We start from the raw sequence: 21,789 nt of genomic DNA on the forward strand, positions 1-21,789 counted from the left end.
CACGTGGCAAGAATTTGATAAACCTATATGCGCGGTCCCACTCGTAGAAAAGAAGATCCGAGCGCTTCAAGTCAGTTTTCGGACAGGTCGGACAAACAAGCCACATGACCCAGGTCATGAAGACAATTGTCACCTTCGAATCTAAATAATCGAAAACCAACGAGGAACCTCTGATGCTATATAAAACTCGCACAAAGTAGACAATGAGTTGTCACTATAAGATAGGCCCACGTGGCAAAGATCTGATAAATCTATACGCGGTCCCACCCGTAGAAAAGAAGATCCGAGCGCTTCAAGTTGATTTCAGGACAGGTCGGCCTCAGGTCGAACAGACTCGCCCTCTCAATTTCAGGGCGAGTCTCCATAAGGAAGTTACCGTTAAATAGCTATAATCCAGCAGATCCCCTTTATGCCTACGATCACGGGATTCCTAACCAATTAACCCTTGAAAATCTCTTACTAATGGGTCGGCCACATTATCGTCGGATTATTAGAGAACGTTATCTTTATCTTCATCTTCTTACTGTATAAAAGGAAAATAATCACGGAGGTAAAAGTAGGTTATTCTCCCACACAACTACTCTTGATTTTTAACATTATACTTATCATTCTGTTCAACTTATTGACTTGAGCGTAGGAATAGCTACCGTAAGCGCCAATCACCTCATATTTTTTATCTTACAGGTGGACCAATTACAGTACAGTTCCGTTATGCATCATCAATTTTTTTTCAACAACATCACATATTATTGAAATTAAAAATTATAATACCTTTACAATTATTATTATTATTAAATATATAAAATATTTTTTCTATGTGGTTCTAATTTCAATCTGATTACATTTGATTATCAAAAATCATATTTAAAATCAAGTAATTAAATAAATTCAATTTTTTTCTATAATATGATTGATTTTCGATTTTGATATAGTTCAAAATGATTCTTTAATCCGGTTCAAAACCGTAACTGCCCTAATAGAAACCATTAAAGATAAAATCCCCTTGTCCAATCGAAGCACAATGTCTCGCACTTTATCAATTTTTTACAGCAATCTAATGAATGGTAGTTATACTCAGGCATATATACATCTGATGAGTATTGATAAATCTGATTTTCTTCTTACTCATCTGGTTTTCTTCTTACTCTATTATATGAGTCCATCATATGGGTCTCTCAATGTTCGATTTGATGAAAGGATCTGCAAAATAAGTAAAGATGGTCAGGGGTCTATCGGGGATGCCCCCGGTGGAAACCCTCTGACGTTCAAGTCAGATTCATGAACTAAATGTAGAATCCATAGGCTAGAGTTGCAGAGAAAAATAAAGTAAAAATATAGAGCCGAGGAAGAAGCCCCAATAAGAAGGAAGACCATCTCTCCTTTGTTTTACCTGCCCCTGACGCCTTCCCTGCTATTGTGCTACCTTTCTATGTCACCCAAACCCGTACGTACGGAAGTGTTAGACCCTCTCCATGTCAGGCGGCCATTTAATTCCCCGGCGCACGTGTAGGCAGGGCTGCGAAGTGACTGGGCTAGCTCCTCTCCCTCACTTCACATCATCGGGCTGGACTTCTTCCTCCTGGGTTTGGGCTCGCGGGTAACCCATCCGGCCCGGCGTGTTTGGGTGGAGGCCTGAGATGCTGAGTTGGTCAGCCTAAGGAGCACTTAATGGGCTTTGGGTCATTGTTCTCCTCTTTGACCCGGTCTCGCCCAGAGTAGAAGAAGCCCGATGGTCATCAAGTATATATTAAAAATATGGTTGAACTCAACTAATAATATTATGGTTTTTCTAAAAAAAAAATATTATGAAAAATTTATAACTTAATTTCTACAGAAATTTATTAATTAATTTTTTAAATTTAAAAAATATATTAAAGTATTATAAATATTTTAATTTATTTATTAATCACTTAATTTTATAAAAAATTTATTAATTAATTTTTTATTATCGAGAATATTTTAATTTTTTTATAATATCTAATAATAAAAATTTATAAATAAATTAATTAATAAATTTTTTAAAATATCAAAAATATTTTAATATATTTTTTAAAATTAACTTATTAACTAATAAATTTTTTCATAATACCTAAATAGTATTTTTTAAAATATTATTTATTTTTTTTTTTTTAAGGAAAAGTCTCTCACTAATTGGAAATTACGATTTTTTAAGAAAAATCTCCACTGATTGAAAATTACAATTTAATTACGATTTTAAGAAAAGCCTCCACTGATTGGAAATTATATATATATATATATTTTTGTCCACATTGGATGTAAGTATACTTAATCAATAAGAAATTGCTATATACATAAATACCCAACTTTTCTCTTCATTTCTTTTTCTTTTTCTTTGTATATTTTCAATTTCTGTTCTTTTGTGAACACCTTTAATAAGGAGCTGGCTTCCCTTTTTTAAATGTGTTAAAAAGAATTTATAATTTGATCTGTAAATTTTATAATTAACAATTTAATTTTTATATTTGAAAATTAAATTATTTAGTTCTTTAATTTTAATTCGATCACACACTTACATTCTTCCATTTTAGTATTAGTATTTAAGAAAAATTTATATATAGTCTCTATATATTATAATTATATTAATAATTTTATTCTGTAATTTTGTAATTATTCATTAATTTTATGTTTTTTAAAGAGAGATACAAAGAGAGAGAGGGGCAAGAGATGAAGAAATGAATATAAGATATTAAATTGTAACTAATTATAAAATTGAAAGATGAAACTATAAATAATTATAATATTCAAGGATTAAAGAGTAATTTAATTTTAAAATTAATAAAAAAAATAGACAAAAGGACGTAAATATATTAATAAAAGCAAAATCAAGAGATTAAATATTTTTAATTTTTAAAATATAGGGATCAAATATAAAATTGGAGAATGAAACTGTAAATAATTATAATATTCAAGAATTAAAAAGTAATTTAATTTTAAAATTAACTGAAACATAGATGTATTAATGAAAATAAAATTAAGAGATTAAATAATTTTAATTTATTTAAAATATATACATATTAAATAAATAAATAAACAAAAAGCAAGGAAGCAATTGAAACCCACTTAAGCAATGATGAATATATAAATGATAATAATAATAAGCAAGAAATGAAAGTAGGTAAAGTGGTTGCAAAGTTACTTGTAAATGCGGTATATGCTACGCAGAGTAGAGTGTGGAAGAGAAGTGGGAAATAGAAGCTATGGGCTATGGATTTTGTCAAAGCAAAAGAAATGAGAATTGACAGAAAAAGATTGGTGGTGGTCTCAAAGTGCGCACTAAAATGAAATCCGCACAAAATCACCACATTTTTGCTTCTCAAATCCAAATACAAAACACAACAATACAAGAAACCGTGCTCTTAGTGGACCCATCCACGCCCCACTCATCATTTCCATCAAGAACTCTCTCTCTCTCTCTCTCTCATTCATCACCAATTGCACCCACAAACATTTTTCTTTCCTTTCACTTAAATAACCTGGATTTTGGAAGCGTCTTCTTTCTTTTCTCATATATTTATGGGCTTTTTTCTTCCTTTTAGTAATTTGTGTTTTTGTGTAATCTTTCCATAAGGTTGATGTTAAGTTTGTTGGTGGTGAAGAAAGTTGAATTTTTTGTTTGATTACTTTTTTTTAAAATATACTGTATATAGTTTTTTTTTTTTTTTTTTTATATATATAATGGGAAATTGTTGGAGTAGATGGAAGCCTTCAGTTTATACTGTTTCATCAAATGCAAAATCAGGTTGGTTACCATCCTCTTTACTTGTTTAATATAATCAAATCATTCTGTTTCTCATTTGATTTAAGAAGTGGGTTTCTCTTATTGTGATTTTTTCTTTCTATCACAATCAGCTAAAAGCAGGACTATAGTCTCATTGAAATGATCTTGTTCTGTGATTCCTTTCCTGCTTCTCTGTCCTTTGTGAATTATATGTTTCATTTTTCCTTTTTTTTTTTTTTTTTTTCCCTCTTTATAAAGTTTGATTCAGTGATGCAGTGTGGTTCTGGTTTTGATTCTGATGACTGTATCTTTCTTCAAGTCATACGAGAGTGGATATTCACATTCTCCTTGTCTAGTGTTTCTTATGTTTTCTAGTCATTTTGTGGGATTTTTCCCCGATTATCTTGAAAACATTAGAATTTGACATCTTGGAAGATGATTTATTAGTATCATAGTATGATGTCCTAGCCTTCTGCAACTTGATTAAGAAGAGAGTTGAAGGGAATGTAACTTTTTTTCTTTTCTCTTCCCAGCCTTTAGCTTATTCTCACCAATGAAGGTGATATACTTTTTATTTTCCTTCTTATGTGAAAAGTGGAAAATTACTGTGGTGGGGTTGGTACTTATCTCAAACTATTATATTATTTGTAGTAATATGGGAGAACATATCCACTGTTTCAATACTAATTAAAAAGAAAAAGTTTTTAAATTGTTATTTTATTAAACATTCTTTATCTTTGGTTTTCTTTTCTTGCTATAGAAATTAGTTACTATATCTTTTATTCTGTGTTTCCTCAGTGTCTTTCAAGGTTCCATTCTAGTTTTTTTCTACCTTATTGATAATTTAGTTTGCACTGTGATTCTTCTCTCTCAACTGATGAAGAAAGGAAAACATGTGGAGTAAATTAATTGACTCAATTTTACAGCTGCTTATCAACTTTTCGATTTAAATTATAGTTCAGAGTGCTGAACATGGTTCTTCCTGATAATCTTCTTTTACATAAAAGTAGTTTGAAAGAGTATTATTTGATTACAATTTCAGAATTTTTTAATTTTCAATAGAAATATTGCAGTGGACTTATTTATTTCATTGGTCTTAAAGGAGTGTATAAATAAGGATTGCTTCTTCCTTCATGTGATACAAAATGATGGTATATTTGACATTATGTTTTCTCATCTTTCCATTTTAGAGTCTCCAAAAGACCAAACCCCTTCAGGGAAACCAATAAAGGATATTAGGAAGCTACCATCAAATCCTGAGGAAGTAGAAGACCTACGTCGCAATTCAGCTGCAAATCCATTGATTGCCTTTACATATGATGAGCTAAAGGTAATCACCGAAAACTTTAGGCAAGATCGCCTGTTGGGTGGAGGAGGATTTGGAAGTGTTTATGAGGGATTTATTAATGAGGATCTAAGAGAAGGACTTCAGCCACTTCCAGTTGCTGTGAAGGTTCATGATGGTGATAATAGTCATCAAGGCCACCGAGAATGGCTGGTAATCTATGTGTTCTTTTCTTGCCCCTGCTATATATAATGTTATTCATTTTGACAGCCATTGTTGTTCATTTTCTTTCTGTTATGTCTTGGTATTCTTGATAAGATTGATTGAGAGTTTTGAGAATTTTCAGGCAGAAGTCATATTTCTGGGGCAGCTTTCTCATCCAAATTTGGTGAAATTGATTGGATACTGCTGTGAAGACAAACATCGGGTATTAATATATGAGTATATGGCTCGGGGCAGCGTGGAAAACAATCTATTTTCAAGTAAGTATCTTATAAGTTCTCTGTAAAATATTAAAACCCTATTGTGATCTTCTTGTTTTTTTTCAACGGTTTAGCTTTTGAAATTAAAAAACAAAATACAATAGCGGAAGCAAGATATAATAGTAGGAAAAGTTCGCGGGTAGATGCTGTAGAAAGTATGGTATTCTTTTACTAGCTTGCAAATTGAATGGCAGTTCAGCTCTATTTATAAATGAAAAGGTCGCTAAGGAAATAATGCCTCATGATCTCCCCAACTTGCTTGCTTCTCAAATTGTGGTACCTGCACCTCAAGTGCAAGAAAACAAGATAATGCACTAACAAAAAACCATGTCATTAGCTATCTAACAATTATGGCATCACATATTGACTGTGCGGTTGTCGAAACCGGTCAAAAATAATATTTTTTGTTATCCACAATTTTACAGATGTAGATAGTGGCAAAATGATCGAATGCACAGGAAATTGATACTCACCTATTTTCCTTATCAAAACCAAGTAATTAAATTGAAAATAAAATAAAAAGGGGATTTTGGAATTGATGAACTAAACTAGAATTCAAAACAATAAAGTAAAGCAAATAATAAAGTAAAAAAATTCAATAATGAGAAAGGCCTAATTGAAGTTTCGGATCCACTTCAGTTGTTGGGATTGATCATTGACACTTAAGTTCTTTTATTTGACTCAATAAATTATTTATGGGGTGAAAGACGTTTCTCACCACCATATCCCTCCTTAATCATAGATTAACTAGGGAACGTCATCTAATTAATCACTAATCAACAAGTTGACAAGGAACGTCTTTGGGGCTTTTAGCATCTAACAACTGTTAATTGCATTAAGAGATAGAGAGACATAATTCTAGTTACCCAAACGTATGGTGATCTTGCTAGATTATGCAATTTTCTTGGTTTTTACACCAAGTGTTCTTGTGTTTGAATAATTCAAGCAATTACGGACTTAAACCACTCAAACTAACAAATTATCATTTTGTAATCAAGAATCAATGGGCCCTATTGATCTAAACTACAAAGCAACAATAGAATTAAGCATGAAATTACATAAATATTGATAAATAAAAGATAAACAACATGTGTTCAGATCTCACAATCCATAAACAAACTGAAATTTCACTTAATCTTTAACTAGAAAAAGGGGGTTTCAGCCACTCATGGCTGAAACTAATATAAAAATAAAAGAAAGAAAACCAGAAAGATGGAGAGGAAGGAGCCGATCGGCCGGCTGGTGTGGCGTGCGGCTGCAGGTGCAATCTCCCCAAAGATTGAAGCTCGTTTGTTGCTAGTTTGATCCTCTTTTTATAGCTGAATAGGCTGCCCTAAGTTTCTTGATTTGGATGGAGTTCTTTTCCTATTTAGAGTTGGATTTTCTTGAAGGCAATTGAATCTTCTTGAGATTTGACTTCCTAAATAGGTGGGATAGAGTGCTAAGTTGTCTTCACATGTTTTGGGAGGGAAAGACTTTTTCGAAAGTTTAAAATTTGAATTTCTCGCATCTCTGCTTCAGCTTTGTTTGGGCAAACGGTCTTGGCCAAACCAGGCTTGATCTCATTTGTTCTTTTTTTGGGCAGTTTTAAGGCCATTTTTACCAAATTACCCTTTTACACTATTTTCTGCAAAATAAGATCAAAACCACAAAATTAGGTAGAAAATGTGTAAATTAATATTAATAACAACATAAAAAATGGGTCTAAATTTGGCTTGATCAAATACCCCCACACCTAGCCCTTTGCTTGTCTTCAAGCAAATAAACTTAGTCAAACAAGTTCTCTTTGCTACTTGATCCTTTATTTCCACTTAAGCTCTTACCCTAGACCCCTACTTTGAAGCATTGTAGTGAAGTGTGTATGCACTAAGGTTACTTTCCTTCTTTCCTTGTTTCCCTTTACCTACCATGGTTATTAATTGTTTTCCTCAATAGAGAGATTTAGTTATACATGCACACGTTCTTTGTTTATTTTAGACTCTTTCTAGCTCTCGAAGTGATTTGCCTTTACTTGAAGCACTTTATTCAGCTTTTTGCACTTTTATCCTTGTCTGAAAAAGTCACCAACCATTTGACGCAAAGGTACATATTTGTGATACCCACCCCCGTTTACTCAGTTGGTCACCTGTCCAAGTGGCTACTAGCTCTGTTCATAGTCTTTGACCATTGGAACAGTTTTTATTTTGTGCTTTTGAGGTCTTTGCCTTTGCTGAATTTTCTTTTTCTCAATGATTTGGGCAAATCAACACCAATTGGTAAAATAAGTCATGTTTGTTTCCCACATCTTTCATTTTATTATTCTCTTTAATGAGTAATAAAATTTATTTTTCACCATAGCAAGCTCAAAGATTCAATATAAAAAAAAATCCCAAAAATGAATACAACTCACTGCAATTGATTCAACTTAGGTTTAAAGAGTTATCACATCAATGGGGTCATGGAAAGAAAGCTCATTCAATATAGCCTATGTGTTTGAGTAAAGCATACCAAAACAGAAAAAAGAAAAAAACTGTGGCTACATGTGTGTGAAGACTGTGGCTGTGTGAAAGCAAAAATAAAAAAATTTCACCTAATGTATGCTAATTAAAAATTAAAACTTAAATGGATATAAAAGAAATAAAAAAGAATGCATGAAGCATCAAAATTCAGAGATATGCACCCCCACACCTAATTCATGCATTGTCCTCAATGCAATGGAGATATTAAAGCTTAAGAGAAACTGAGTACTCCTCTGGTGTGGTTGTTTGGGCAGCTGTTTAGGTAAACAACTGGCCAAACTAGGTGTCTCGGTGTGCAGATGGCAGTGTGTGTTGCACCTGCAGCTGCAGCATGTCTTCCATTGGGCAAGTTGCCTCCGCTGGGTTGCCTCCCAGTAGCGCCCTAGTTTAAAGTCACGGGCTGGACCTTCTCGACTTGATCAAGGCTCAAGTAATTGGAGGAGGGAAAAGGGTCCCAACTGAATTAAGTAAAAAGTGCAGCATGCCTTTTGTTTTGGTCATAACCCATCCTATTTCTTTCATGTACTCATAAAGTAATATGATTAGTTTCTCCTCTTTCAAGTGAGGTGTGCCTCTAGCCTTTATGTTTGCATTTTTGAGATGATTGGGTAGCACTTCGAACTCCAATTCATATTTCTCCATAGGTGTCTGCAATTTAGTACTGAATTTGAGCAAATTGAATTCTGCCTTATCCTCTGCTAGTGGTTTGGGAAAACCACTTTCTGGTTGTGCTGTCTGCATAGCTGGTTTGGGCAAACCAGAATCTGCCTAGGCTGTCTGCTGAAGTGGGTTGGGCAAACTGCTTTCTGTCAATTGCGTGTAGCAGGCTATTTCTTCTATTTCAGTTTCTTTCAAATTTCTCCTGTTCTCCTCATCCTCCTGGCTGGTATCCCTTGCTGGAAAGGGAGGTGTAATTGTGAATTTTTCTTGCTGTTCTGAATTCTGCTTTTGTCTTGAATCTGCCTGTTTGGGCAAATAGATTTCTGCTTTATCTGTCTGTTTGGGCAAATAGTTTCTGCCCTACTATGCAGTCTGCCTGTCTGTTTGGCTTGTTGTTTGGGCAAACAAATTTTCTGGATCACTTTCGAGTAGATTTTCTTCAGCAACCTATTTTTCCAATTGTGCAGCCTTATCATCAGCCCTATCATTCAGAAGCTCTCTCCCATTTCTCAACGTGATGGCACTAGCATTTTGCTTTAGATGAATCTCTATTTGGGAAGGTAATTTCTCTTGAGATTCTAGCTTACTCACGGAAGTAGCCATTTGACCCATTTGCTCTTGAAGGTTTTGCACCGTATTTGCTAAAGATTTTACGATCTCTTCAAGGGGCACACTAGATTCCCGAGGTGTTGCTTGGACTGGATTTTGATATTGATTTGCCCTAGCATAACTGAAGTTCGGGTGCTCCCTCCAACTTATATTGTAGGTGTTAGAGTAGGGATCGTATCTCTGCTGTCCATTAAATCCTCCATTGGTATTGACTTTCTGTTCTTGATGAATTTGTTGAGCCTGACCTACAACCAAACTATGGACAACAGAAGTTAAATCAGAAATTTGTGAGGCTAAGGAAGATTTACTTACCACGTTAACTCTCCTTAGCAGTTCTCTTTGATCTCCATATTGCTTGGATGCGGTTGCCATTGTTGAAATTAACTCTCTAATTGCTTGAGGTGTTTTATCTTCAATTGAACCTTCACATGCTGCATCAATGAATTTTCTTTCGGATGGCAGCAAACCTCCATAAAAATGTTCAATAAGGGATTTATCAGAGATGTCATGTTGAGGGCAGCTTGTGCACAATCAATTGAATCTTTCCCAATATTCATATAGCTCTTCATAATATTTTTGCTTGATGCAATGGATCTCTCTTCTGATGCCAATAACTTTTGAGGTTGGGAAGTATTCGCTCAAGAAGGCTCTCACCATCCCTTCCCATGAAGTAATGGATCCGGGTGGTAAATAGAACAATCAATCTTTGGCAAAATCATCAAGAGAAAAGGGAAAGGCTCTTAATTTAACATGCTCTTTAGAAATACCTTGAGGCCTCATTGTTGAGCACACAATGTGAAATTCTTTAAGATGCTTGTGTGGATCTTCATTCTCCAAACCTCTGAGTTTTGGAAGTAGGTGAATTAATCCGGTTTTAAGCTCAAAAGGGGTTGTAAAAGGTGGGTAAGTGATGCACCATAGTGCTTGATCATCCACGGGTGTTGCTAGTTGACAGAGCGGTTGTCGAAGCCGGTCAAAATAATCAATTCATTTATCAACAATATAAATACTGTAGATAGTGGTGAAAGGATCGAATCCACAGGGAATTGATACTTACCTATCTTTCTTGTCAAGACCAAATAAACAAACAGAAAATAAATAGACAATGAAAATAAAGTGCAAGTAAAGTAAAAAAAGGGGTTTTGAGATTGATTCAATTAATCTAATGATGAAAGCAAATAAATAAAGCAAATAAAAATAAAGAGGAAACAATAATGATAAAAGCTCTAATTGAAGATTCAGATTCACTTTAGTTGATAGGATTGATCATTGACTCATATGTTCCTTTGTTGATTCAATAAATTGGCCATGGAGATTGAAGAAACTTCTCACATCCATTGTCTCTCTTTAAGATTAAATCAATTAGGGAAAGTCCTCCAATTAATTACTAATTAACAATTGCCAAAGAACGTCTTTGAGCCTTAGGCCTTTTACAATAGTCAATTGCATAAAGATATAGAGAGAACCAATTCTAGTCACCCACATGCATGGAGACAACACTAGATCATGCGATTTCCTTGGTGATGCACCAAGTGTTCTTATGGTTGAATAAATCAAGCAATTTCGGACTTAAAATCACTCAAACCAACAATATATTACCTTGCAACAAAGAATCAATGGAGATCTTAAATAACAAAGCAATAATGTCCTTAAGCATGAAATCACAAGAATACTGAATAACAAAAGATAAACAATGTAGTCCAAGTCTCTCAATCCACAATACAACTAAAGCTTCACTTGTTCTTCAACTAGAAAAGAGGTTTCAGCCTCTCATGGCTGAAACAAAAACCAAAAATAAAAGAAAAGAAGAAAGGTAGAAGAAGAGATGTGAATTTGGTAGGTGTCTCCCAAGGGGAGCTTAAGGACCCTGTAGAGGCTTCTTATGTGGCTTTTTATAGTTGAAAAGTGTTGCCCTAGGTCATACTTACTGCCCAAGAGGTATTTTCTGCCCAAGATGTGTCTGAAAAGGAAAGAATCGCGCTTTTCGGCTTCAGAAGGAAGGCTGCGCGAAAATGCACTGCTGAAGGAAGTTGGTGCGCGCGGTTTGGTCTCAGAAAGGGAAGGAGGCGCAGATTGTGCTTCCTAAATAAGTTTAGATGCTGACCTTGCTTCCTAATTAGTGTAGAGGCTGCCCAAGGTGCTGCCCATGTGCAACTTGCTGCCCAAGTTGTTGCAAAAGAGGAAAGAATCGGACTGCAAGGCTTCAGAAGGAAGTTGGCGCGCAGATTGCCTTCAGAATAGGAAAGGAGTGTACCTTGTGCTTGAAAAGGAAGGAAGAGCGATCCAAGGCTGCCAATAGAGGAAGAAAAGTCGTGGCTTGATGTTCATAAGGAAATATGCACGTACTAAGGCTTTCAGAAGAGGAAGGACGCGCGGATCATGCTTCCAGAAGAGGTAGGCGCGCGGATGCTTCTGAATAGGAAGTAATTGCTGTCCAAACTTCCTATTTAGATGGAGCCTCTTTTGAATTATGAATCTGGACTGAATAAAGGCCAAGTGCGTTGAGATCTCCTTCCTGAATAGGGAGTGGCACGCAGATTGTGTTGCAAGAGGCAAGTGGTGCGCAGTCATTGAATGCAGAAGAGAAAGTGCATCTGTCTAATCTTTTCCTTTTTAGGTGGAGCCTTCGTTTGAATTTTGAATTCTGAATGCAGAAGAGGAAGAGCATCTACTTGAGATCTTGCTGCCTAAACAGGAAGATATGACTGCTGCAGTGTGTGCACATCTTTGAACAAGGAAAGAAAGATCTGCGATTTGAATTGCAAATAATTTTCTGACTGAGCTTTCCTTATTTGCTTTTGCCTCTGCACTTTCCTCATTTGAAGACTTCCTTTTTCTGAAAACTTGCCTTATTTGAAAACTTTCCTTTCTTGGCATATGTTCTAAATAAGGCAGGAAAGATTCTGCAGTTCGAATTTCGGACAGTTTGCTGACTGTGCTTTCTGACACTTTCCTTATTTGGCACTTTCCATATATGAAAACTTTCCTTATTTGGAACTTTCCATATTTGAAAACTTTCCTTTTCTGAAACTTTCCATATTTGGCAACTTTTTGGCAGTTTTAAGAGCATTTTCTCCAGATTGTCTTTTCACACCTAATTTCTGCAAAGCATGAACAAAACCACAAAATTAGGCAGAAAAGGTGCAAATAAATATCATTAAGATCATGATAATATGGCCTAAATTATGCTCTGTCACTAGTTCGCGAAGAGTCCTTTCTTGTGCCATTGGAGCTCTCACCTCAACATTTTCAGCTTCAAATTCAGCAAGGACAGCAGCTTGTTCAAGAGCAGCAGCTGCTGCATTTTCTGCCTCTTCAGGTGCTGCTGTGACTGCCTTTATTGCGGCTGATTCAGATGCTGTTTGGGGGGCTGGTTTGGGTGCAGCAGCTTGTATATCAGTTGTGGATGAATCTGTCACCTCTGTAGCAGATTGTGCAGTAAATTCAACAGCTAGTTCAGCAAGTTCTGCTACTGGTTCTTTTCCTTGGTACAACAGGTTTGACAGCAGGTCCAGAAGGTGATTCTTTAGCAGCATTGGTCTGAATGTATTGTGCAGCAAATTGAATTGCATCTTCCAAGTTGGTGGCTGCTGTTTGATGAAGGCTGTTTTGAGGCTTGGTTCCTCGGATTGGCTTGTCGTGATGTGCACTCAATTTCTGGATCGTATAGTAGGTTTTCTTTACATCCAGTCCTGGTCATGAAAGAAAAATAAATTAGTTAAATAAACTCCCCGGCAACGGCGCCAATTTTTTACTGTGCGGTTGTCGAAACCGGTCAAAAATAACCTTTTTAGTTATCCACAATTTTACAATTGTAGATAGTGGCAAAAGGATCGAATCCATAGAGAATTGATACTCACCTATTTTCCTTATCAAGACCAAGTAATTAAACTGAAAATAAAATAAAAAGGGGGGGTTTTAGGATTGATGAACTAAACTAAAATTAAAAACAATAAAGTAAAGCAAATAATAAAATAAAGAAATTCAATAATGAGAAAGGCCTAGTTGAAGCTTCGGATCCACTTCAGTTGTTGGGATTAATCATTGACACTTAGATTCTTTTATTTGACTAATAAATTAGTTATGGGGGTGGAAGACGCTTCTCACCACCATATCCCTCCTTAATCATAGATTAACTAGGTAACGTCCTCTAATTAATCACTAATCAACAAGTTGTCAAGGAACGTCCTTGGGGCTTTTAATATCTAACAGCTGTCAATTGCATTAAGAGATAGAGAGACCTAATTCTAGCTATCTAAACGTTTGGTGATCTTGCTAGATTATGCAATCTCCTTGGTTTTTACACCAAGTGTTCTTGTGTTTGAATAATTCAAGCAACTACAGACTTAAATCACTCAAACTAACAAATTATCACTTTGCAATCAAGAATCAATGGGCCCTATTGATCTAAACTACAAAGCAACAATAGAATTAAGCATGAAATTACATAAACATTGATAAATAAAAGATAAACAACATGTGTTCAGATCTCACAATCCATAAACAAACTGAAATTTCACTTAATCTTTAACTAGAAAAAGGGGGTTTCAGCCACTCATAGCTGAAACTAACATAAAAATAAAAGAAAGAAAACCAGAAAGATGGAGAGGAAGGAGCCGATCGGCCGGCTGGTGTGGCGCGCGGTTGCAGGTGCAGTCTCCCCAAAGATTGAAGCTCGTTTGTTGCTGGTTTGATCCTCTTTTTATAGCTGAATAGGCTGCCCTATGTTTTTTGATTTGGATGGAGTTCTTTTCCTATTTAGAGTTGGATTTTCTTGAAGGCAATTGAATCTTCTTGAGATTTGACTTCCTAAATAGGTGGGATAGAGTGCTAAGTTGTCTTCACATGTTTTGGGAGGAAAAGACTTTTTCGAAAGTTTGAAATTTGAATTTCTTGCGTCTCTGCTTCAGCTTTGTTTGGGCAAACGGTCTTGGCCAAATCAGGCTTGATCTCATTTGTTCTTTTTTTGGACAGTTTTAAGGTCATTTTTACCAAATTACCCTTTTACACTATTTTCTGCAAAATAAGATCAAAACCACAAAATTAGGTAGAAAATGTGTAAATTAACATTAATAACAACATAAAAAATGGGTCTAAATTTGGCTTGATTACATATTATCCATTATCTCTGAATCTTAAGGTACATTGCAACACTGATGAAGCCTCATGTCAGCATGGTTATTCAGCTGAGTTGCAACTGCTGAGGCATCATATGCCAACAGATCTTGGATGCTAAAATAAACTAAATGATGCAGATTTTGAATAGGGAAAATATGCTCCAAGAAAATAAGGCAACTATCTTCCGTTAAAATGACTCAAACTAGTTTAATTTTTCTGTCTCTTTCTTTTTGTTTAGTGGTCCTTTCCTACTTCTTATTTCTTACCTCTTGATGACTCCTTTTTGCAAGCTCAATATCTGTAGAGCTAAGCTTGTGTGATGATTTTGGTGATGACATTGTAATAGCTAGGATTGCCATTTAAAGGCTTGGTTCCGAGTGCAATAGGGCTTTACTTTTGTGTTTGAAAGTAATTTTTCAAAAGCCATAATGGTCTCCAGCAGCGTACATCTGATATCTTATGTTACTTCCAAGGAAGGTGAAAATGAAAGGTGAAGGTTGAATGCATTATTTGGTCCTTGACCGTAACACAAAAAATCAGTTAGCAACCTGACCTTTTTGTTATTAATATTTAACATCCGACTTCTATAAATGTATATTTTTTAACACTTGTGCATGGACATGCATTACACACACTCTGAACTTTTAGAGGATTAAATAGCTACATTTTATAAAGTTCAAGGGTTTAATGATTACACTTTATGAAGTTCAGAGGTTAAAATAGCTGCATTTTTATAAAGTTCAGAGTTGTCAAATGTTAACAACAAAATTCAAAATGCCGACTACTGTTTGTTTAAATGTCAGGGGAAAGTAATGTATTTGGCCAAAGGTAAAGTACTGCAGATGTGGGTTATAGAATTAAAATGATATGATTAAAATTACATGCGGTTTCAATCAATCTAAAATAGAGGTAGGCTTTTAGCTGAAAGTAATTGCAAAAAGCCAGAGTAAAGGAGCTAATTGAGGATGTATACTCTGCAGACCCTTGATAATTACTTAATACTATCCAACTTTTTTTCTCTATAACTGTTTATGGGCTTATTTGTAGTATAGCATATTATACTTTTCTCAGTTTGATAGCATCTCCTTAATTTTTCATTTTAATTATTTTCTATCTCTTGGGATGTATGACGATGTATGCCTTTCATGTTGCAGGAGTATTGCTTCCTCTTCCATGGCATATTAGAATGAAGATTGCATTTGAAGCAGCAAAAGGACTTGCCTATCTCCATGATGCTGAAAAACCTGTTATATATCGTGATTTTAAGACATCTAATATTCTGCTTGACCTGGTTAGTTTATTGAAAATGCTACATTACTGTGACGAGTAAAAAGACAATGAAATGATTTTCTTAGGTTTTTTTTTTTCATGCTTGAAAATCAAAACTACTGAGACGACATGTTTTCATTTCTGCCAAAAACTTAGATTTCATACATGGGGAAGCTATGATAATGGATTATAGCTCCCGTTAGAGATGGAATAATAGGAAAGACATATATGACACCTTTTCCTTTTACAGTTCAATAACAACAGAAGTTTCTGAGACAAGCTAATGCATGAATGTCTTTTCACTGCAAGAAGTATGGGATTTCACAGAATTAGTTTTAACATCATCAGATATTTCATATTAAACATGATAATCAGCATCGTTAACAAAACAGTTGATCATTAGTGAAATGCAAAGTGAACCTTGAAACAAACACTTCCTTTGTATTTTTGCCCCTCTAATAGGCATTGCAGAACCATCATATATTACTGCTAGAATAATGAAACAGCATTCCATTACTGTGATATGTTTAAACTTGCATTTGTGGTTTAATGTTCAAACAGGACTATAATGCAAAGCTCTCTGACTTTGGTCTTGCAAAAGACGGACCTATGGGAGACAAAACTCACGTTTCCACGCGCGTAATGGGAACTTATGGGTATGCAGCGCCTGAATATATAATGACAGGTAACTTTCCACCAAGTTCTATAAAATTTGAAACCAATTTTCATGCTGGCAAAGGAATCATTCTTCCATGAGCAAACATGAAACTGATACCAATCCTTCAACTTCTGTGCAGGCCATCTTACTCCGAGAAGCGATGTGTATAGCTTCGGTGTGGTTCTACTTGAGCTTCTAACAGGCAGAAAATCTTTAGATAAATCAAGACCAGCCCGAGAGCAGAACCTTGCAGATTGGGCTCTTCCTTTGCTAAAAGAGAAAAAGAAATTGCTCAACATTGTAGACTCGAGATTACAAGGAGATTATCCCATTAAAGGAGTCCACAAGGCAGCTATGTTAGCTTATCATTGCTTGAACCGAAACCCGAAAGCGAGGCCTCTAATGCGAGATATAGTTGATTCATTGGAGCCTCTGCAGGTTCCTGAAGAAGCTTATTTGAATGGGAAGTCTGTGTTTACTGTGATTAATGTAGCAGATGGCGAGATAAAAAGAAAAGAAGATTCAGTGTAACTGAGATGGGTGTGATTTTGTTTTGTTAAGCTTCTTCTCCCCTGCAAAGGTAGAGTTTCTGCATCAGATAGCTTCTTCCCTTGTGTGTATCAATGCCATGAATATTTTCTTTTCTCTTCTTTTCTTTTTTCAATTTGCTCTTCTTTTTTCTCCCAAGAGTTTATCAATTTTTATTAAATCTATTCCCATCTAACGTCACTGGATCAAATGAAGCCATTCTTAGAAAATTTTTTCTTTTTTTGGGATGAAACTGAGAACTAATTTCATTAAATAGGATTTTCACATTGGATGGCAACAAGTAGAGTATTGGTGAAAGTTGTTCAATTTGAATTCGAACTTGTTTCATCTTAATAATATCTAAACTCTTTTAAGCTTAATTGGCATTTATTTTAAATTATTTGAATCTAACTTGAATCTGTTGTGATAATTGAAAATGGCAATTTCCATTAACTTAGGATCTATAACAGTAAAACAGTAAAGTTCATAAACTTTATTTTGTAATATAAAACTTGAAATTTTTTTTTTTTTTTTTGAAATAAACCCATGTAAATTACAATGATAAATCAAAGGCAAGTACACGAAGGAATGGTGTAGAGGTTCATGGATTGGTTCAAACAATTTTTATTTTTTATTTAAAATATTAATAAATTAATTAAATATTAAAAATGGAAATATATATATATATATATATATATTATAATTTAACAAATGTCATGACAGTAAAATAATTTAGAAAGGATTTTATATTACAAAATGAAATTTATGAATTTTACCGTTATAGACCCTAACATGTACCGTTTGTGAAAATTAATCAATTTAAAAATATCTAAAAATCGTGTCATATGCTTTAATTGATAATGTATATAAATTTTTTTATGGAAATTATTTAAACTTTTGATAATTTTGTAAAATATTTAAATTTGGTTCTTTTAGAATGTAAAATATAAAAATAAGCATGAGGAGGAGATCAACAATATCCTTCAAATCCTAATCTCACTCGTTAGGAGGAAGAATGATTGGGTTTGGCATTACACCAGGAATGGGAGATATGCAGTTCATTCAGGTTATTCCATCGCAAGGGAGGTTCTTCATAGTTCTTCAAATTCTAACGTTGCAGGTCCTGGTCCACAAAGTATACTCAATTTTGTGGAATCAGTTTTCAAACTGCCTTGAACCATAATTAGGGAATTTGTGTTAGCTAATCAAGAGGAGACTTTGTACTCACAGCGTTCTAACCAAGAACTGGCAGTTTTTATCCCTCCTCCCCTGAACATGATCAAAATAAGCTTCCAAGCAGTTAACTCTCCTGAGAATTTTTGGGGCGATAGCAGCAATTGCGAGAAATGACTAGAGTTAGCTGTGCATTTCTGAAGGATCATTTTGGAAGGTGATAACCTCACAGTCATAAAATCTTTTGAAAGGTAATGTCGCTTCCACAGTGAGGTTATTCCATGGATTTCTGAAATTTAAAGCGGGCTTGCTTTCTAGTTATGGAGTTCCTTGGGATGTCTTGTTCCCAACAACATTAAGGTGGCTATGGAAGCGACAGAACTCTTTTCTTGTTTTCAAGAACAAATGGACAACAAGTTATTGATTGCACTTATTCAGTTATGAACACGAGATTTATGCAGCATGGAAAAATGAAGGTTCAGAGCTTTTGGGAACAGTAATTGGAAAACATTGTACGTTGGATGGAAACTGCCAAAGGAAGGTTGGATAGCAGTTGATTCTGATGGAGTGCGAAAGGGGATCCTAGTAAGGTTGCATGTGCTGGATGTTTTCAGGATAGCTATGGTCTTCGGGTTCTTGCAAAGCATTGGGCTTTTTGTAAAATTAGGGTCGGGCTACTTTTATTTCCAAATGTGGGGTTGGGAAAATTTTATTTGTGATTTTGGTGTTCGGCTGCCATGTGGCAGCCGAAAAGGACGCCTGGCGCCTCTTTGACAGGCGCTAGAGCCTGGCGCCACTTAAATATTATGTTGCGATTAGATGTATAAATAACATTTTCTAATTAAATTAGTTACCTTGAAATTATATTTCAGGAATATAAATTTGATATTATGTTGCGATTAGATGTATAAAAATAATTCAATCATATCCTATACATTTATCGAGTGATAAATTTTTTTATTATTTTAATATATTAATACATTAATTCTGCAATTAAATAGTATAAATATTTTGTACACATTTAATATTATTTTATAACTTTACAAAATACTAAGCGTAGTTATAAATAATTATTGTAGTTATAAATAATTATTATATTATCTTACTATTAGATGTTATACGAGAATTGAGTTATTTATAATTTATTAAGAAAATAATTAATTAATCTAATTCAAAGTAAATTAATTAAATTTATTATATTTGATAAATTATAAACAATCATGTGATCGCATGCAACATTTAAGTGGCCTATAATAATATTCTATAATTCTAAATAGCAGTTAATAAAAAGTAAATTTAATTTTTATAATTTTAAATATTAATATTTATTTATTTATTTTTATAATTATAAACAATAATGTAATTTAAATAATTAATAAAAAATAATAATTATATATTATAATAGATGTAATTAATTTATTTTGCAATTAAATTTATTTTGCATTATTGTTTATAATTATTTATAATTTATAATTTATTAAATATAATAGATCTAATTAATTTATTTTGCAATTAAATTAATTTTTTTTTTAATAAATTATAAACAACTCAATTCTCATATAACATTTAATAATAAGATAATATAATAATTTTAAATATTTTATACAAATTATTTATAATTTATTAAAAATAAAAAATAACTAAATTAAGTAATTAATTCAATAAAGCTATCTTATACAGATTTAATTGCAGTATAATATTATAATTCTAAATATTTTTGTGTGAAATCACTTTACTATTAATTTTTATAATATTCTTACATATTAAAAATATTTTTATAAAATATAATAATTATTTATAATTACCCTTAGTATTTTGTAAAATTATGAAATAATATTAAACGTGTATAAAAATATTGATACTATTTAATTACAGAATTACTGTATTAATATATTAAAATAATAAAAAAATTTATCCATCTAATCGCAACATAATATCAATTTTATAATCCTGAAATATAATTTCAGTAATTTTTTATTTAAATATTAATAATAAAATTTTTTAAATATTAATATATTAAAATTATAAAAAATATTTATTATTATAAAAATATAATATAAATAAAAAAATTAATATAATATAAATATTTTATTATAATATATTAATAATTAAAAAAAATAATTTAAAAAAAATGTCTGGCGCCACTTTAAGTGGCGCCAGACCACATTTAAAAAAAAAAAAAAAAAGCCTGGTGCCACTTAAAGTGGCGCTAGGCTTTTCGGCTGCCACGTGACAGCCGAACCCCAAAATCGCAAATAAAATCTTTCCAACTCCAAATCCGAAAATAAAAGTAGCCCCGACCCTAATTTTGCAAAAAGTCCCAAAGCATTGGAGGCTGAATTATGGGGGATATATTATGTATTATCTATTGCATGAAGGAGAGGATGGCAGAAAATAGAAATGCAAACCGATTCTCATATAGCTTTTGACATGCTTAATGGTAGAGGGAAGGGAGCTTTCAAGGTGACTAATTTAATTAGAAAATGTTTGGAACTTGTGGCAAGAGATTAGAAAGTCTGTCTGTTGAAGATCCATAGAGAAGCAAATGCAGGGCTTGCGAAGATGGCTACTGTGGATGATCCTAGGTTGAGAATTTTTTAGTGGTGATGACTGCTGGGCTTCACCACCCCGATATCAGGTCCAGCCCATGATCACAAACTTAACCTAAGGGTTGAAAGGCATATTCAACGATCCGATCTGGGCCATTCGGCCCCGAGGTCGGGCCTCTCATGGGCCCCAGCCTTCTCATACCCATCTCAGTTGAGGCCCAGTGAGATAAGGAATAACCGGCCCGTACACCCAGCAAAATTGCTTACACGCGTGTTAAGGAGGGAATTAACATACGAATCTGTATGGAAGAGACAGGTGGTCCAATAATAGTAGGGCCGTTATGCGTCATTAGCAGACAAAAAAGAAAAGAATAAAGAGAGAGGAACACACTTCTCTCAGACCAAGCTTACCTAACCATTGTAAACCCCCTGTTTCTGGATCTCAGAACGTCAAGTGGCCTAGTGTTCCAATAAAATTTTTACTTGATGCTAATTTTATGGGACTTTCTTGGCAGAGTAATATCGGATCACCATGAACGTTAAAAATATCTTATAACACAACTAAATTATTTAAAAGTGGAATTAAAATGATCTTGTAATATAAACTGGATTTTAATTTCATCTTAGTAACACTTTTAAAAACTTTAAGCATTTCATGGGACGCTTTTAAAGTTTAGTGGACAACAAAAATATTTTGGTAAAATTTAAATATGTAAATGAAGATATGCATCGGAAATGAGTAAAAATTCTTGAATAGCAATAAACAAAGGATTATTTTTTCAATAATAAGAGATTGTTTTTAATAAATACATTATATATTATATTTTATAAAGTCTGTAGATCTAAATGTAGAGAGCTACATAATATTGCTACCATATGTCTAAATAAAATAAAACCAAACCACAACAAATCAAAATTGAACAAACCAAACTAAAAGTAAACTAAAACCAAATTACCCAAAAATAAAATAATAGATCCATCTACAACATAACTACCGAGACGATCGAGAAGCATTGTTCCACCGAATTGTCTAGAAATTCAAGAACTGAGCAGTACAATACCATCGACAATGCATCAGACACAAAAATATAAATAGAAGATTCAAAACAATAAAAGAAACATACATGCAATAAAAGAGCAATAATATGGAAAATACCAACAATAAATAGCTCTGAAGCACCAAACTGCAACTTAATTAGGAAAGAGATGCAACATAACTCA

General features: G+C 33.6%; 1 protein-coding gene and 1 non-coding gene across 2 annotated transcripts; both read left to right on the forward strand.

Moving 5' to 3' along the window:
• Positions 1-3,181: 3,181 nt before the first annotated feature.
• On the forward strand, positions 3,182-16,968 carry LOC110611542 (probable serine/threonine-protein kinase PBL16). The gene is made up of 6 exons (XM_043955274.1): positions 3,182-3,760; positions 4,930-5,237; positions 5,371-5,506; positions 15,546-15,682; positions 16,222-16,345; positions 16,458-16,968. Exons 1-6 carry the CDS (start codon positions 3,697-3,699, stop codon positions 16,847-16,849), a joined length of 1,161 nt encoding a protein of 386 aa, XP_043811209.1. The 5' UTR covers positions 3,182-3,696; the 3' UTR covers positions 16,850-16,968.
• LOC122723389 lies at positions 9,776-9,882 on the forward strand. Its single transcript, XR_006350338.1, has one exon. It is a non-coding gene; the product is annotated as a small nucleolar RNA R71 (small nucleolar RNA).
• Positions 16,969-21,789: the final 4,821 nt, after the last annotated feature.

The sequence above is a fragment of the Manihot esculenta genome, chromosome 3 (genome assembly GCF_001659605.2).
Source record: "Manihot esculenta cultivar AM560-2 chromosome 3, M.esculenta_v8, whole genome shotgun sequence".
Taxonomy (NCBI): domain Eukaryota; kingdom Viridiplantae; phylum Streptophyta; class Magnoliopsida; order Malpighiales; family Euphorbiaceae; genus Manihot; species Manihot esculenta.

Coding starts and splice junctions, on each gene's coding strand:
- LOC110611542 (XM_043955274.1), top strand. CDS start 3,697: ATGGGAAATTGTTGGAGTAGATGGAAGCCTTCAGTTTATACTGTTTCA. Junction 3,761..4,929: donor TTCATCAAATGCAAAATCAG/GTTGGTTACCAT, acceptor TTTCCATTTTAG/AGTCTCCAAAAGACCAAACC. Junction 5,238..5,370: donor AAGGCCACCGAGAATGGCTG/GTAATCTATGTG, acceptor GAGAATTTTCAG/GCAGAAGTCATATTTCTGGG.